Source organism: Chelonia mydas, chromosome 1, assembly GCF_015237465.2.
Source record: "Chelonia mydas isolate rCheMyd1 chromosome 1, rCheMyd1.pri.v2, whole genome shotgun sequence".
In the NCBI taxonomy this organism is placed as follows: domain Eukaryota; kingdom Metazoa; phylum Chordata; order Testudines; family Cheloniidae; genus Chelonia; species Chelonia mydas.
The window spans coordinates 261,055,800-261,072,811 of record NC_057849.1 but is presented as its reverse complement, the minus strand read 5'-3'; the positions used below and the strand labels follow the sequence as shown (position 1 = coordinate 261,072,811).

The 17,012-nt window shown below is 45.9% G+C and overlaps 1 protein-coding gene and 1 long non-coding RNA gene across 2 annotated transcripts in view; one reads left to right on the top strand and one right to left on the bottom strand.

Moving 5' to 3' along the window:
• Positions 1-5,215, top strand: part of APOLD1 (apolipoprotein L domain containing 1) — a 5,633-nt gene extending 418 nt beyond the window's left edge. Inside the window, exon 2 of the mRNA XM_007064055.4 lies at positions 2,481-5,215. Within this exon, the coding sequence (XP_007064117.2) occupies positions 2,485-3,225 (741 nt within the window). The 5' untranslated portion in view covers positions 2,481-2,484 and the 3' untranslated portion in view covers positions 3,226-5,215. The remainder of the gene's footprint in view (positions 1-2,480) is intronic.
• Positions 1-17,012, bottom strand: part of LOC122465404 — a 26,322-nt gene extending 9,310 nt beyond the window's left edge. Inside the window, exon 1 of the long non-coding RNA XR_006290219.1 lies at positions 16,973-17,012. This is a non-coding gene — a long non-coding RNA (uncharacterized LOC122465404). The remainder of the gene's footprint in view (positions 1-16,972) is intronic.

Sequence of the window (17,012 nt, the reverse complement as noted above, 5' to 3'; positions counted from 1 at the left end):
CATTTTCTCAGCAAGAAAATCAGTCGCACAAATGATTAAGGGGCTACCAGAATTGATTTCTTATATATTATCATCATATCAGATTATGTTCTGTGCAAATGTTTGGCTCAGTGCTTGTCATCTGTACCAGTTTAGGGGACAGGAACGGTGGTTGAGAATAGTGTTAATGCGTTGATTTGGTTACCTGTGTCTTCTAGAGTTGGGGTGGGTTAGGATCCCTGCCATAGAAATCTTTCATCCTCTGGCACTCTAGTGGCTGCCTGTCTTTCCACATGAAATTGTATCAGATAGGAAACAACCTCTAAGGGTCTATCTCCAGTGTTCATCAAATGTGGCCACCATGTGGCCACCAGGGGCTCTTCTTGTGGCTACAGCCGCCTGGGCTGTGACTGGGGAGGGGGAAACCAGTGCCCCCTCCCCATCCCTGGTGTCCTCGGTGGACAGCCTTGGTTGCTGGGGCTTCTAGCAAGAGTTGGGCAGCCGGTGAGTTCCCCACTTTCCCAGGGGCGGTGGGGCTCAGGATTTGGGCTTCAGCCCGGGGGTGGCAGGGAAGGCAGGCTCCTGCCACAAGGCTTTGGGCACCAGCCACGGGGCTTTAGGCTCCAACCCCTCTCCCCCCCGCCTCCTCCCCTGGCCAACACTCCCCCCCGCCATTGCCCCTGGGCCCTGTTGCCTCTCCTGATCCCCCATCCAGGGCTTAGTTTGTCCCCAGACTTCCTGGGGCTGAGTAAGTCTGCTGTGACAAGTGATACTTGTATGTTTGTTAATACCACTTTTCACAGCAGACTTGCTAGCTAGCAATAAATAAATTACAATGATTTGGACGTGTATATGTGCATATTTATTTGTTTTTCCTAATGCTAATTAAGTATTTTAGGGGAAAGTGTGAGAGCGGCCACCAGCAAGAGTCGGGGGCCGCACTCTGAGGCCACTAAATAATTTGTCCTGAGAACCCCTTGCACTGTAGATGTGAGATGTGATTGCAGGTCGTATAGATATACCCGAGCAAGCTTTAATCTAGCTAGTACAAGTACCAAAAGCACTGAAGGCGCGGCAGCATGGATTTCAGCACGGATTAGCTGCCCAAGTAATACCCCAGATCTTGGGCAAATTTGTACAGCTCGTGCTGAAGTACATCCTGCCACAACTTCACCGCTATTGGTACTCACCATTGCTAGATTAAAGCTAGCTCAGGGATAGCTACACATGCTGCAATCACACCGCTGGCTGCAGTGTACACATATTTGTAGCTCCTTTGCAAAGCTGCTTTAGCTAGGGAGGCAGTGTGGCCACTGCATTGGGACTCAGGAGATCTGCTTCTCTTCCCAGCTCTGCTGCTGTGTGACCTTGGGCAAGTCATGTCATTCTGTGCCTCAGTTTACCTATCTGTAAAATGGGGATAACGATACTTTTGAAAGCGATTTGACAGCAACTATGAAAAGTGCTTTATAAAGAGCCAGGCATTATCATTAGATTGTTGCACTTTTCCCTTAAGCTAAGTACAGGGCACCGGTAGTGAAGTAATGATCACACAAGGCTCACAGCCTGAAAAGAGGTCACCAAGTCCAGCCCCCCCACATTGAGTCAGGACTAAGTAAACCTAGACCATCCCTGAAAGGTATTTGTCCAGCCTGTTCTTAAAAACCTTCAATGATAGGGATTCCACAACCTCCCTTGGAAGCCTGTTACAGGACTTAACTATCCTTATAATTAGAAAGATTTTCCTAATATCTACCCTTAATCACCCTTGCGGCAGAATAAGTCCATTAGGTCTTGTCCTACCTCCAGGCGACCTGGAAAATAATCAGTTACCATCCTCTTTATTACAGTACTTAACGTATTTGAAGAATGTCATGTGGGAATGTATCAAAAGTTTTACTAAAATCAAGATATATCCTGTCTACAGCTTCCCCCCATCCACTAGGCCAGTAATCCTGTCAAAGTAAGAAATTAAATTGGTTTTGCCTGATTTGTTCTTGACAAATCCATGTTGGCTATTACTTATCACCTTATTATCCTCTAAGTGCTTACAAATTGATTGTTTAATCATTTATTCTACTATCTTCCCATTCAAATTCACCCTAGAAACATGGTTCTTAACATTTTCCATACAGTGACAATAGAAAAATGTTTCAGGATCTGACTCCCAACTAACCTTAAAGAAAAAGACGATGGATGCAGGACCCTCCTGAAACATGTTTGCAACTCCCCATGGGGAACCTGACCTCCACTGAGAATCCATGTCCTAGGGATTACCCCTCTAGGCTTCACCTCATCAGTCTCTGTATTTGCCACCTTTAAATAGAAAGGACCCAGAATAAATCCCATAGGATCTCCATCAAGGAAGAGGTGCCTGGGATTCACCTCCCTGGTATCTGCACTACCTTGATATGGCAGACAGGGCCTTGAACCAATCCTCAAACACACACTCCTAAGACTGACCGGCTGAGTAAAGCCCATCTGTTTGTATTTCCTGACAGGGCCATGGAGAGAAGTGCTACAACCTTTCCTACAGCACTGGACCCTACACGCCACTTCCAAATGCTGCTGCTGAATCAGAGAAGCAGACTGCATGGCCAGATCAGGAAGCTTCGCGAGATTGCACGTAACATCAACAAGCTGCGCAGGCGATCCCTGATTGCAAACATCACCGGGAGTTCCCTGAGTGCAGTAGGAGCAATCACAGCCATCGTGGGGCTCTCCTTGAGCCCTGCCACTTTAGGAGCATCTCTCCTGGCTTCTGCTGTGGGGCTGGGCGTAGCCTCTGCCGGAGGGGCTGTCAATGTCACTTCCGATCTCTCCTTAGTGCTCTCTAACTCCAGGGAACTGAGAAGGGTGCAGGAGATCGCAGTGAACTGTCAGAACCAGATGAGGGAAATCCTGAGCTGCCTAGAATTCCTCCATCGTGGACAGGGCCCAATGGACCCCCTGTTGCTCCAGTCAGAGAAAAACGCTTCCATCTCGCTGTACAATTCCCTCTGCTTCATGGTATTCTACGGTTCGCGCAACTTTCTTGTGCCAGAGTACACGAGGGAGGTCACAAAGGTGAGCCAAGCTGTGCTAAAGGCAAAAATCCAGAAACTGGCTGAAAACCTTGAGTCCTGCATCAGAGCAATGGACGAAGTTTGTGAACTCTTAGAATCCAGAGCAGAACTTTCCTCCAACACAAGAAATCCCAGCTCAAGTGCCAGGATCACGGTCAAACCTCAGGGAACATCCAGCTGAAACAGCCAAAACTAAGAGTGTCATTAGAGATGCTGCATTATTCACTATTTTTATTACTGTTGTTATTTGTACAAGCATTTGTGGCACCCATCCCCACAGCTGGGAACAAGTCACAAGGTTCTGATTTAAATATGACAGCAAGCATGTCCCTAAAAGGGAGTTTATGCTTTTACCTCCCTGCAGCACTGAACTAAAATCTGAGGTCATGATGGAGATCTAGCCTGTAGGGTAAATGACAGGAACGACTCCAGAGCCTACATTTAGTGGAAGCCCAGCTGGGTAAATGCTGGATTAAAGGTTAATCTGCCCAAATTTCCTTGGCTCCCATCTGGTGCCGCTCCATGATGTCAGAGAGGAACGGGTCTGGAGTTAGATCAAAAGACTCCTTGCCTGGTCTTGCTCCCTGGTTGTAAATAACCTGTGAATTCTTCTTCTCATAGAGGTAAAGGGAGTGAGATCTATTGTAATATCTAGCACCCACAAATTTCCTACTTAAGTGGCCAGAGATGTGACAAACTATATCCACTAGATGGCAGTACAGCACACACAATATCTCAGTAGGAGCTATGCACCAAAAAGTATTCTGTCCCGTGTAGAGAGGTATTTTCCTTGCCACGTGCTGTGGGACAAAGTGGAAATTGTGATACATTTTTTCCTATTTATTTGTATAGAGTTATTTTAAGCTTTTAGAATTGTATTTAAAAAAAGGAAAAATGTTTAAGAACATGTTAAAAATAATGGCTTCCAACCCAGAGGGAAGCATTCCACAGGGCAAAGCAAGTCAGTGCTAGTGTCTGATGGAAAGTCTCCTATTCACTCACCAGCCAGTGCAACACCCTATCAAAAAGGGAGATAAATGTCTGAATTCAAATAGGTACAAAACATGTAGATTGCAGGAAACCAAGTACAGCTCTCGGAATGGGAGGGGGAAAAAGTGGAAGGGGGGGGGGAGACAAATTCCCTAAGAGGAGGACTCGCCTCTTGAAATATGTAGAGGACAGTGACAGTTCCCCAGGCAAAAAGGAGGTTCCAGTTGTGAGATGTTGAACGGGATTCAATAGGTAGAGATGTCAATAGTTAGGCGTCTTGGGATATGAGTGTGAGGGTGGCAGGTCTCATGAGACAGCAATACACCGTTAGCGAGTGCTGTGGAGGAGTCTGCGGTTGGGATGTATATCGGTATTCATGACAGAGAGTGATGTAGAAGAGATGGGTGGTCCAGGGATTAGGGCACTAGCCTAGCACTTAGAAGAGACCCTGCTCTGCCCCAGAGTTCTTGTGTGACTCTGGGCAAGTCACTTGGCCCCTCTGTGCTTCCATTCCCCATCTGTAAAATGGGAATAATAGCGCTTCCTTACCACCCCCACCACCCCCAGGGTATGGTGCACTCAATACTTTACATATTCTGAACTGCTTACACATTGAGGTAGTGGGGGCCATATAAGTACCTAAGATAGGTGTAGGAGAGAGGACTTGGAAGCTAGCTTTAGATTAGTAGGAAAAAGGCTTAGGTCTAGGTACATTTTCAGTCCCACATGCAGAACTAGCTAAACAGGAGGAACTTCAGAATCACAGTGCAGGGATGAAAAAATGACCTAAAGAGGAGGATTTAAATGTATGAAGCACTGAGGAAACTCTTGGGGGGGAAGGAGGGGGGAAGAGAGAGAGACAAGCCAGAGTAGCAAAGTTTGAATTTTTGTCCTTGTTTTCTGCCCCTCCCATGTTCTTGGAACATGTGATTTTATGTACTTTAAGAAAACAAAAGCAGCTGTCACTGAGAGCATCTCACATCCGAGAATGATCACCACACACGAGTAATGACTCCGATGCGATGCTGATTTAATGAAATGAATGTGAAGCTATTTTGTGTCAGTGTATATGTATTCCTGTATGTGTGTGATCTCTGATATTCTATCACATCCATACCCCAGTGCTGGGTGCCTGCTGCCTTTCTGGCTACCAGACACTAAATAAAGACCCAGTACTAGAAGTGTTGTGTATATTTGGGGTGGGAGGTGTGAAGGGTGGGTGTATTGTATGTGTATGTGATCTCAGCCATCAGTCCAGCATATCCATACCATGTAAGTAATGGGTGTACAAGTGTGTGCACATCTCCACTTGTGTGAGTACCCATCTACCTACGTGAGTGCTGTTTGCACGTCTCTGACCACACGAAAATGGCCCTGTGGATTGCATGTGAGCGAAAGTGTTTTATCTTGGTGTGAGTGCAGATGTATTGTGTGATCTCCAACGTTGCTCACGCAAAGCCAATACCCCACAACTAACTCCTGGCCAGCTAAGGCCAGCCCTGGACACACAGCAACCTACAATTCAGACCAGAGAGCACAGGAAGATCAGCTAGAAGAGACCAGCCAGACTGGTCACACCTTCTCCCTTTCTTTTCAATATTCATCATGAGTAAGGCTGCAAGTTTGTCACAGAGGTCGTGGAAGTTATGGATTCCGTGACTTTCCATGACCTCCGTGACTTCTGCAGCGGCCAGTGTGCTGGCTCCAGGGCTGCCCAAGCAGCTCAGGCAACCCCTGGACCAGTCACACCTGCCACTGCCGGGGCAGTCTTAGGCCACCGTCCCCCGCCACCCAAACAGCAAAAGGAGGAGTTTGGGTATGGGAGAGGGTTCAGGGCTGTGGGTTGGGGCGCGGGAAGAGGTGAAGGCTCTGGGCGGCGCTTACCTTGTCCACATGTTCCTCCCTCAGCTCCTAGCTCCAAGCGCTGCCTCCTCCCGCAGGCACCACCCCCACAACTCTCATTGGTTCCCAGACAATGGGAGCTGCGGAGCTGGCAGCACACGGAGCTACGAGCTTAGGGAGGGACATGTGGGTAGGGAGCCTGCCAGCCCTGCCAACTCCTCCCCCACCCCACCCCAGCACCCATGATGCCCCCCAGACCACTCCCCCAGCACTTGCTGAGCCCCCCGTATTGCCCCCCCCAACACCTGCAGGGCCCTCAGGCACCCACAGCGCCCCTGGTTCACTCCCCCCAAGCACCCACACACCCACATGAGCACCCGCGGCACTCCCAAGATTTAGTCGGGGTATATAGTACAAGTCATGGACAGGTCACGGCCGTGAATTTTTGTTTACTGCCCATGACCTGTCCATGACTTTTCCTAAAAATACCCATGACTAAAACATACCCTTAATCATGGGTGGTGTTTGTTTCATGGTAAATAAATCACTGAAAGGCTGACTCTGTTTTCCAACTCATTTCATTATTTGGGTGGCAATAATAATACAGATAAATTGCTTTTTTTCCTGCCCTCCCCTCCCCTTTCCCAACTTCCCAGGAACATAGTTTCAATCAGCTGCCTAGAAGCTGAGATCCAGTCAAAGGGTTCACTTCCATGTTCAGCCAGGCACGCAGAAACTTCTGTCTTAATTCAATCTTTACTCAGGCAAAATGCCCATTGACTTTCGGATTTGGTTTCTTCCAGTCACAGTGTGCACATTCAGACTCATAGGACTGTGGTCTCCTCAGAAGGTCTCAAACTCATACCCAATATCTAATACTAAATACTAATATTTTTACATTTAGTTTAGCCCCTTTCACCCTCAGTAATCCCAAAGTGCTTTACAAAAAGTTTTACTTTCAGTACCCATAAACATGGAAAGTGGCAGATGTTTAACTACACATCAACTCTATCCAACATGTTAGGACAGGAAGTAAGACTTTTATCAAAAGAAATCTTAGAGTGTAAGAATAGCCATACTGGGTCAGATCAAAGGTCCATCTAGCCCAGTATCTTGTCTTCCGACAGTGGCCAATGCCAGGTGCCCCAGAGGGAATGAACAAAACAGGTAATCATCAAGTGATCTATCCCCTCATTTTCAGGCAAACTTGAATTACATAACCTGGAATTTGGCCAAGACACCAGACCTAACATTCCTACTCCAGGGACACCCTTAATAGTCACTAGTGATCAGGTCCTTGGTTTCACATCTCTTCCAAAAGATAACACCTGCAGCAGCAGAAGGCCCCATAAGGGCAGTGAGTTCACTCAATCAGAGGGAAGAGTGACTTCCTATTATATCACCAACTCCGTTTCCTGTACCACCGTAGCTTTTCCTTCGAGGTCATCCCACCTAAGTACTGACAGGCCTAACATGACTTAGTTCTAACATATGATAAGATCACAACCTAAGGTGATGTGGCTGCTGGCCAACTTTTGAAGAGTCTAGTCTAGAGCCCCCTCCAGTATTTTTTGCCCCTGAACACTGTAGGAAGTGGTAGTTCCATTCTCGATGGTGTCCTGGGTATTGTTTCAGGCTTCCTCTCCTTTCCCTGTCACACAAAGTTTATTTGGATTTCCCCTCGCTTTCCTCATTGTTCTAGGAGTACAGGAAACAGCACATTTGGAATCCATTGACAGATGTTCAGTTATGTCACCATTTCCTCAGTGCCCCCCACCCAGGTTTTCCAAACAGATTGAGAGAATGCTCATCAGAAACACGCTCACGAGTCCCACTGAAATCAGAATCACTGTACTACTCTAACACAAATTCTGTGATAGTTTAGCATCCTTTCTTCTAAGTCAGGTGAATGATATTCAGCACGACTAAGTTGGCTGTGCACTTTTGCATGTGTGCATGTGCATTACACACATGGGGCTGTGGGAGTAGACACAACTGATATCTGTCCAGGCTCCTGCTACCACAAATCCATCTCGTCTTCCACTACCCCATGTGACCTCACATAACCAGAGGTCATATGGCTGAACCTTTAAAAATAACTTCAATCTAACAGACAGCCACATTAGCTTCAATCCTTCTTATGTCACCAGGAGGTGTTTATAAGAACACTGCAGACTGAAATCAATAGTAAAAATCAGTGGATTCTCAATCTTTTGCATAGTATGGAGCACAACTTAATAGAAAGGTTGTTGTATTGAGCAGCTCCCTTCTCATTATAATTGCATGGACCCATCTCCCAGCTGTTATCATCTCTCTGGCACATCAAAAATGCTTTATTTTGAAAAATAATATTGGAAAGACTATAAGGTAATCTTAGCAGGGTTGGCTGAAAACAATCATCTGGTTTTTGACAGAAAAATGAGAGTCTGATTAAACAAAAATTATTTCAAAAAGTGTCCATTTTCTGCGGAAAAAAGTTGATTTTTCATTGAAAAATTCAACACTCCAAAATAAAAATATTTCACCCCAAACCTGAAATATTTTGATTGAGAAATGCTGCCACAGTGCTTTATGGCAGTTGTTGTTCAGTTCCCTCATATACCCATTCTCCTCTGAGGCGGGCTCTCCAGCTGGAACACGTCTCATCATGGATCACGGCCAGGGATTCCCATGGAAACCCACCACACCTCTCAGAGAGTGGAGACCAGGGTGCATCATGGGAGATGTCACCTGATCAGGAAGTCCAGCAAACAGAAGAGAATGGGAGCTTGAGACACCTGAACTACATCTCCCATGAGGCAGCAAGATTTCCAACTTGAATATTTTGGTTTTCAAATTTCTGGGGGGAAATAAAAACTTTGAATGGAAAATTTGGGTTTTTTTTTAATTTTTTTTTATTTAATTTTAAAATTTTGCACAGAAACAAAAGATTTCAACCAGCTCTAAAGTTTAGCTCTCTTTGTGTGATTTAACACACGGAAACAAGGAAAAGAGGCATCTCCACAAAGGCAGCCAGTTTTCTGAAGACCACGAGATACCATTCAGCTGAACACCAGTGCTCCACAGCCTGGCCTGGGAGATCTGCTGTTATAGACATTTTTGTTCTCTTTGAGAAATTTGAATTTTTTTATGCAATTGTGACCCAAGAAACTCTTAATGCTAACTGGCAAGGGGGTTTACTGGACTGTCCTGATTATGGTATTTATATTCTGGTTCACCAAAGAATGTCATGGGAGGTCTTAAATGAAAGCTGGAGCCACATCGGTTATTAACAGCATTGTGAAATGTATGTACATACACTGTATAAGGAGTTATGTTTATATAATGAAAACATGTTTTAAAGTATGTATTAAGGCAGACTTGACAAACAGGTTTTCTGTCAAACAAATGATGTTTATTCACCTGTGTTTGCTGAGGTGTAAATTAAGCTTTGTAAGGTAAGACAGTGTGCATCATTTACATACAAAGTCAACAGAGAGATGTGAAATCAACAGGGCAGCAGCACACAGGAAAAACAAACCCCAGGGAGTTATACTGACTCTGAGTATAGACAATGACTTTTGGAGATAGAAGTAGAAGGCAAAGAAGACGTCCTCTTATCCTGCACTTAGGAAATAAAGGGGCATGGTGCAACTCAACCAGCCTGAGTCAGAAATGCTGTAGAAAGACTTTGGGAGAGAAAAGATGTCTTTAGCTAGAAGGTTAGCCTGTTAAGTTTCGTATCAAAAAGCATGTTATGGTTTTATGTGTAGCCTTTTGTTTCCATGATCCTTATTCATTATCTCTTGAATCTTTGATAATCAACTTATTATTGTTTTCATTATAACTCAGAAAGGAATAATCAATTGCACAAATACAAAATGGGAAATGACTGCCTAGGAAGGAGTACTTCAGAAAAGGATCTGAGGGTTTTAGGGGATCACAAAACAAATGAGTCAACAGTGTAACACTGTTGCAAAGGAATCAAACATTCTGGGATGTACTAGCAGGAGTGTTGTAAGCAAGACAGGAGAAGTAATTCTCCCACTCCACTCAATGCTAATAAGGCCTGAACAGTATTGTGTCCAGTTCTGGGCATAATACTTTGGGAAAGATGTGGACAAATTGGAGAAAGTCCAGAGGAGGGTAACTAAAATAATTAAAAGTCTAGAAAACATGACCTAGAAGAAAAGATTGAAAAAACTGGGTTTGTTTAGTTTGGAGAAGAGAAGATTGAGGGGAGACATAACAATAGTCTTCAAGTACATAAAACGTTGTTATAAGAGGAGGGGACAAATTGTTCTCCTTAACCACTGAGGGCAGGACAAGAAATAATGGGCTTATATTGCAACAAGGGAGATTTAAGTTAGACATTAGGAAAAACTTCCTGTCAGGGTAGTTAAGCTCTGGAACAAATTATCTAGGAAGGTTGTAGAATCTCCATCACTGGAGGTTTTTAAGAACAGGTTAAACCTACAGCTATCAGGGATGATCTAGATAATACTTAGTCCTGCCTCAGTGCAGGGGACTGGAATAGATGACCTATCAAGGTCCCTTCCAGTTACGATTCTATAAATATATCTTAGTGCTGTGATATTAAGCAAGGAGCTGACCCTGAGTTGAAACATACAAGCTGGTGTGTGCATGGTCCCCTTTGGGGGGCAGAAGACATGGTACTTCTGTGTGTGACCAGTGGATAAAGGGGTGGATACAACAGAGGAAAGGCTTCAAAGGGGCTCAGGACTGTGGGCATCTCTTGTTAAATTGCAAGGTTAAATAAGGGGTTTGGGTTGCTAACAGGCTGGTGGTGTCAGGAAGCAGCTGACACCTAGTTAAGCACCAGCACTTCTCCTACTTGCTGGAGGCAGGAGGGTAACAAGGTGACTCACAGTCCTGGGTATCCTGAGAACCATCATAGTAATTAAATAATGTAGTCTGCTATGAATGCAGCCTCTTCATTCCCACATATAGAGATCAAGCTTCCAAAGCATTAGCTTTTGGGGAAAAGTTTTTCTCTTTTGTGATTATTTCATCATTTATAGAGCTATAGATAGATAGTGACTGTCTTATCTGATTTTCTTTTTCAGGTTCTTTTGCTTCTTTTCACATTACAGGTCCAAAAATCACAAGTCAACCAAGAAGCTAAGGCAACAGAATTCTAAACCTGAATAATGTATTACAATGCTATGTCACTGCCACACCATACTTAATGTTGAGTAACAGTTTCTATGAAAACCCAATTCAAAGGGCTCAAAATGCACATGCAAATACTGTAAGGCCCCATCCTGTCTAGCCTTTTTGTAGATTTGGGTTCCACTACATCTGGAGAGGAAAAAATACTCCTCACCAATTCATTAAAAATTAGACCATACTTCATAAGATTCAAAACTTTGAAAATATGCAATCTGATATTCTTAAATAAAGTTCTAATTAAATTTGAAAGTAAGAGCTCAAGGTTTTATCGGGTACTCTGATTTAGAAATTTGGTTTTACATCACAAGCTTGACATCCTAGAAAACTGATCCCAGGCCTCCAACCTGCATGTCTTGGATCTTTAAGCCCTGGTCTACACTAGGACTTTAGGTCGAATTTAGCAGCGTTAAATCGATGTAAACCTGCACCCGCCCACATGATGAAGCCCTTTATTTCGACTTAAAGGGCTCTTAAAATCGATTACCTTACTCCACCCCTGACTAGTGGATTAGCGCTGAAATCGGCCTTGCCGGGTCGAATTTGGGGTACTGTGGACACAATTCAACGGTATTGGCCTCCGGGAGCTATCCCAGAGTGCTCCATTGTGACCACTCTGGACAGCACTCTCAACTCAGATGCACTGGCCAGGTAGACAGGAAAAGAACCGCAAACTTTTGCATCTCATTTCCTGTTTGGCCAGCGTGGCAAGCTGCAGGTGACCATGCAGAGCTCATCAGCAGAGGTGACCATGATGGAGTCCCAAAATCGCCAAGAGAGCTCCAGCCTGGACTGAACGGGAGGTATGGGATCTGATCGCTGTATGGGGAGAGGAATCCGTGCTATCAGAACTCCGTTCCAGTTTTCAAAATGCCAAAACCTTTGTCAAAATCTCCCAGGGCATAAAGGACAGAGGCCATAACAGCGACCCGAAGCAGTGCCGCGTGAAACTTAAGGAGCTGAGACCAGCCTACCAGAAAACCAGAGAGGCAAACGGCCGCTCCGGGTCAGAGCCCCAAACATGCCGTTACTATGATGAGCTGCATGCCATTTTAGGGGGTTCAGCCATCACTACCCCAGCCGTGTTGTTTGACTCCTTCAATGGAGATGGAGACAACATGGAAGCAAGGTTTGGGGACGAAGAAGATGATGAGGAGGAGGAGGTTGTAGATAGCTCACAGCAAGCAAGCGGAGAAACCGGTTTTCCCGACAGCCAGGAACTGTTTCTCACCCTGGACCTGGAGCCAGTACCCCCCCGAACCCACCCAAGGCTGCCTCCTGGACCCAGCAGGCGGAGAAGGGCCCTCCGGTGAGTGTACCTTTTAAAATACTATACATGGTTTAAAAGCAAGCATGTGAAAGGATTAATTTGCCCTGGCATTCGCAGCTCTCCTGGATGTACTCCCATAGCCTTTGCAAAAGGTTTTTGGGGAGGGCAGCCTTATTGCGTCCTCCATGGTAGGACACTTTACCACTCCAGGCCAGTAGCATGTACTCGGAAATCATTGTACAACAAAGCATCGCAGTGTATGTTTGCTGGTGTTCAAACAACATCCGTTCTTTAACTCTCTGTGTTATCCTCAGGAGAGTGAAATATCAGTCATGGTCACCTGGTTGAAATAGGCTGCTTTTCTTCAGGGGACACTCAGAGGTGTCCACTGCTGCTGGGCTGTTTGTCTGCGGCTGAACAGAAATGTTCCCTGCTGTTAGCCACGGGGAGGGGGGAGGGTTGAGGGAGTAGCCACGCGGTGGGGGGAGGCAAAATGTGACCTTGTAACGAAAGCACATGTGCTATGTATGTAATGTTAACAGCAAGGTTTACCCTGAAAGAGTGTAGCCATTGTTTTATAAAATGTGTCTTTTTAAATACCGCTGTCCCTTTTTTTTTCCTCCACCAGCTGCATGTGTTTCAATGATCACAGGATCTTCTGCTTCCCAGAGGCTAGTGAAGATTAGAAAGAAAAAAAACCGCACTCGTGATGAAATGTTCTCTGAGCTCATGCTGTCCTCCCACACTGACAGAGCACAGACGAATGCGTGGAGGCAAATACTGTCAGAGTGCAGGAAAGCACAAAATGACCGGGAGGAGAGGTGGCGGGCTGAAGAGAGTAAGTGGCGGGCTGAAGAGAGTAAGTGGCGGGCTGAAGACAGGGCTGAAGCTCAAATGTGGCGGCAGCGTGATGAGAGGAGGCAGGATTCAATGCTGAGGCTGCTGGAGGATCAAACCAATATGCTCCAGTGTATGGCTGAGCTGCAGCAAAGGCAGCTGAAGCACAGACTGCCACTACAGCCCCTGTGTAACCAACCGCCCTCCTCCCCAAGTTCCATAGCCTCCACACCCAGACGCCCAAGAACGCGGTGGGGGGGCCTCCAGCCAAACAGCCACTCCACCACGGAGGACTGCCCAAAAAACAGAAGGCTGGCATTCAATAAATTTTAAAGTTGTAAACTTTTAATGTGCTGTGTGGCATTTTCCTTCCCTCCTCCACCACCCCTCCTGGGTTACCTTGTAGTCATCCCCCTATTTGTGTGATGAATGAATAAAGAATGCATGAATGTGAAGCAACAATGACTTTATTGCCTCTGCAAGCGGTGATCGAAGGGAGGAGGGGAGGGTGCTTAGCTTACAGGGAAGAAGAGTGAACCAAGGGGCGGTGGGTTTCATCAAGCAGAAACAAACAGAACTTTCACACCGTAGCCTGGCCACTCATGAAACTGGTTTTCAAAGCTTCTCTGATGCATACCGCGCCCTCCTGTGCTCTTCTAACCACCCTGGTGTTTGGCTGCGCGTAACCAGCAGCCAGGCGATTTGCCTCAACCTCCCACCCCGCCATAAACGTCTCCCTCTTACTCTCGCAGATATTGTGGAGCACACAGCAAGCAGTAATAACAGTGGGAATATTGGTTTCGCTGAGGTCTAAGCGAGTCAGTAAACTGCGCCAGCGCGCCTTTAAACGTCCAAATGCACATTCTACCACCATTCTGCACTTGCTCAGCCTGTAGTTGAACAGCTCCTGACTACTGTCCAGGCTACCTGTGTACAGCTTCATGAGACAGGGCATTAAGGGGTAGGCTGGGTCCTCAAGGATAACTATAGACATTTCAACATCCCGAACAGTTATTTTCTGGTCTGATAACAAAGACCCTTCCTGCAGCTTTTGAAACAGACCAGAGTTCCTGAAGATGCGAGCGTCATGTACCTTTCCCGGCCATCCCACGTTGATGTTGGTGAAACGTCCCTTGTGATCCACCAGAGCTTGCAGCACTATTGAAAAGTACCCCTTGCGGTTTATGTACTCGCCGGCTTGGTGCTCCGCTGCCAAGATAGGGATATGGGTTCCGTCTATGGCCCCACCACAGTTAGGGAATCCCATTGCAGCAAAGCCATCCACTATGACCTGCACATTTCCCAGGGTCACTACCCTTGACATCAGCAGATCTTTGATTGCATGGGCTACTTGCAACACAGCAGCCTCCACAGTAGATTTGCCCACTCCAAATTGATTCCCAACTGACCGGTAGCTGTCTGGCGTTGCAAGCTTCCACAGGGCTATCACCACTCGCTTCTCAACTGTGAGGGCTGCTCTCATCTTGGTATTCATGCGCTTCAGGGCAGGGGAAAGCAAGTCACAAAGTTCCATGAAAGTGCCCTTACGCATGCAAAAGTTTTGCAGCCACTGGGAATCATCCCAGACCTGCAACACTATGCGGTTCCACCAATCTGTACCTGTTTCCCAAGCCATGAACCTGACCCATTAGCACCATGATGCATGCATTGGCAGGACCCATGCTTTCAGAGAAATCTGTGTCCATGTCCTGATCACTCACGTGACCGCGCGGACGTCGCCTCCTCGCCCGGTATCGCTCTGCCAGGTTCTGGTGCTGCATATACTGCTGGATAATGCGTGTGGTGTTTAATGTGCTCCTAATTGCCAAAGTGAGCTGAGCGGCCTCCATGCTTGCCTTGGTACGGTGTCCGCACAGAAAAAAGGCGCGGAACGATTGTCTACCGTTGCTCTGACGGAGGGAGGGGTGACTGACGACATGGCTTACAGGGTTGGCTTACAGGGAATTAAAATCAACAAAGGGGGTGGCTTTACATCAAGGAGTATTTCAGGCAGGACTTCACGGAGGGCTCCAATAAGAAATGGTGCACCTAAGTAATTGTTCTTACTGGAACAAGCAGGTTGGTCTGGCCTCTGATTGATACATGGCTAGATTTGCCTTGCTGCACCTTCTCCGTGAGTGACTGCAGTGTGACCTAGAGGAATGAGTCCCCTAGACAGGGGGAGCTGGGGAGGCAAATGAGTACAAAACAAATCTGGTCTATTTCCTGTTTTGATCCACTCCATCTATCTTTTACATCTTTGGCTGGCAGCAGACAGTGCAGAAGGACTGCAAGTCATCCTCATCTCTTGCCTGCCCGGCAGAAGACGGCACAGTAGGACTGCTAGCAATCCGTATCGCCTGCCTGCTCACCATAAGATGGTTCAATAGGACTGACTGCAGGACTAAAGAGAATGACCTGGTCAAGTCACTTCTAATGTAGTCCCTGCACCCATGTCTGCCCAGGCGCTGCTGGCCGACGTGGCCAGGAGCACCTCGGACATGACGATGACGGCTACCAGTCCTATTGCACTGTCTGCTGCCACAAGGCAAGGGGTTGCTGCTGCTGTGTAGCAATGCAGTTCCACATCTGCCAGCACCCAGGAGACATATGGTGACGGTTCCCTGAGCGCGCTCTATGCTTGCCGGGGTATGGCGTCTGCACAGGTAACTCAAGAAAAAAGGCGCAAAACGATTGTCTGCTGCTGCTTTCATGGAGGGAGGGAGGGAATGGGGGCCTGACGATATGTACCCAGAACCACCCGTGACAATGTCTTAGCCCCATCAGGCATTGGGATCTCAACCCAGAATTCCAATGGGCAGTGGAGACTGTGGGAACGGTGGGATAGCTACCCACAGTGCAACACTCCAGAAGTCGACGCTTGCCTCGGTACTGTGGAAGCACTCCACCGAGTTAATGCACTTAGAGCATTTTCTGTGGGGACACACACACTTGAATATATAAAAACGATTTCTAAAAAACCAACTTCTGTAAATTCGACCTAATTTCATAGTGTAGACATACCCTAGGAGGGGACAGAGAGAATCTCTAGCAGTTTTACCAATGTTATTTGAAGAACTAACTGGAGAAAGCATTGAGCCTGCATTAACTAGACAAAAGCCATTTTGCTTATCTCCCTCTTGCATTATCATATGACATGAAGCTACTGCAAAGGAAATAATATGTAAAATGATATTGTTTTCTATTCTTCTCCGGGAAAGAAAACTGTTTATCAAGGTCGTAGACTTTTTATTTCCCTGATGTTTCCGTTGAAACAAGTGAGAAGCACGAGGTTTCAATCTCTGAAAGAAGATTTAAGTACATTTACCCTAGAGATACCATAGCTATATTTTACCCTGCTAAACTCCATGTAATTTACAACTACAAGAAGTAGATCTTTCTGGACTATGATGTGCCTCTGGGACTTGTTTTGTTTTTATTGTTTTATTATGATTATCTTACTTTATCTTCAATGATCAGGCAGTGGTAGCTACTGAAGAGTATGATCTCACTAAACATAATTTTCATTAATATAAACCCTAAACATTAATTGGGGGCTTTTTTCCCCACCTATATTTGTATGGAATATTGTCATGGATTTTAATATATTCAATAGAGATGCCATGAACAAAGATTTTACTTTTCCCTTCATGCCAATAAATGAGTTATGAGTGTTTTATTGTCCTTTGGCACCTTAAAGACTAACAGATTTATTTGAGCATAAACTTTCATGGGTAAAAACCCCACTTCTTCAGATGCATGGAGTGAAAATTACAGATACAGACATAAATATACTGGCACATGAAGAGAAGGGAGTTACCTCACAAGTGGAGAACCAGTGCTGACAGGGCCAATTCAAT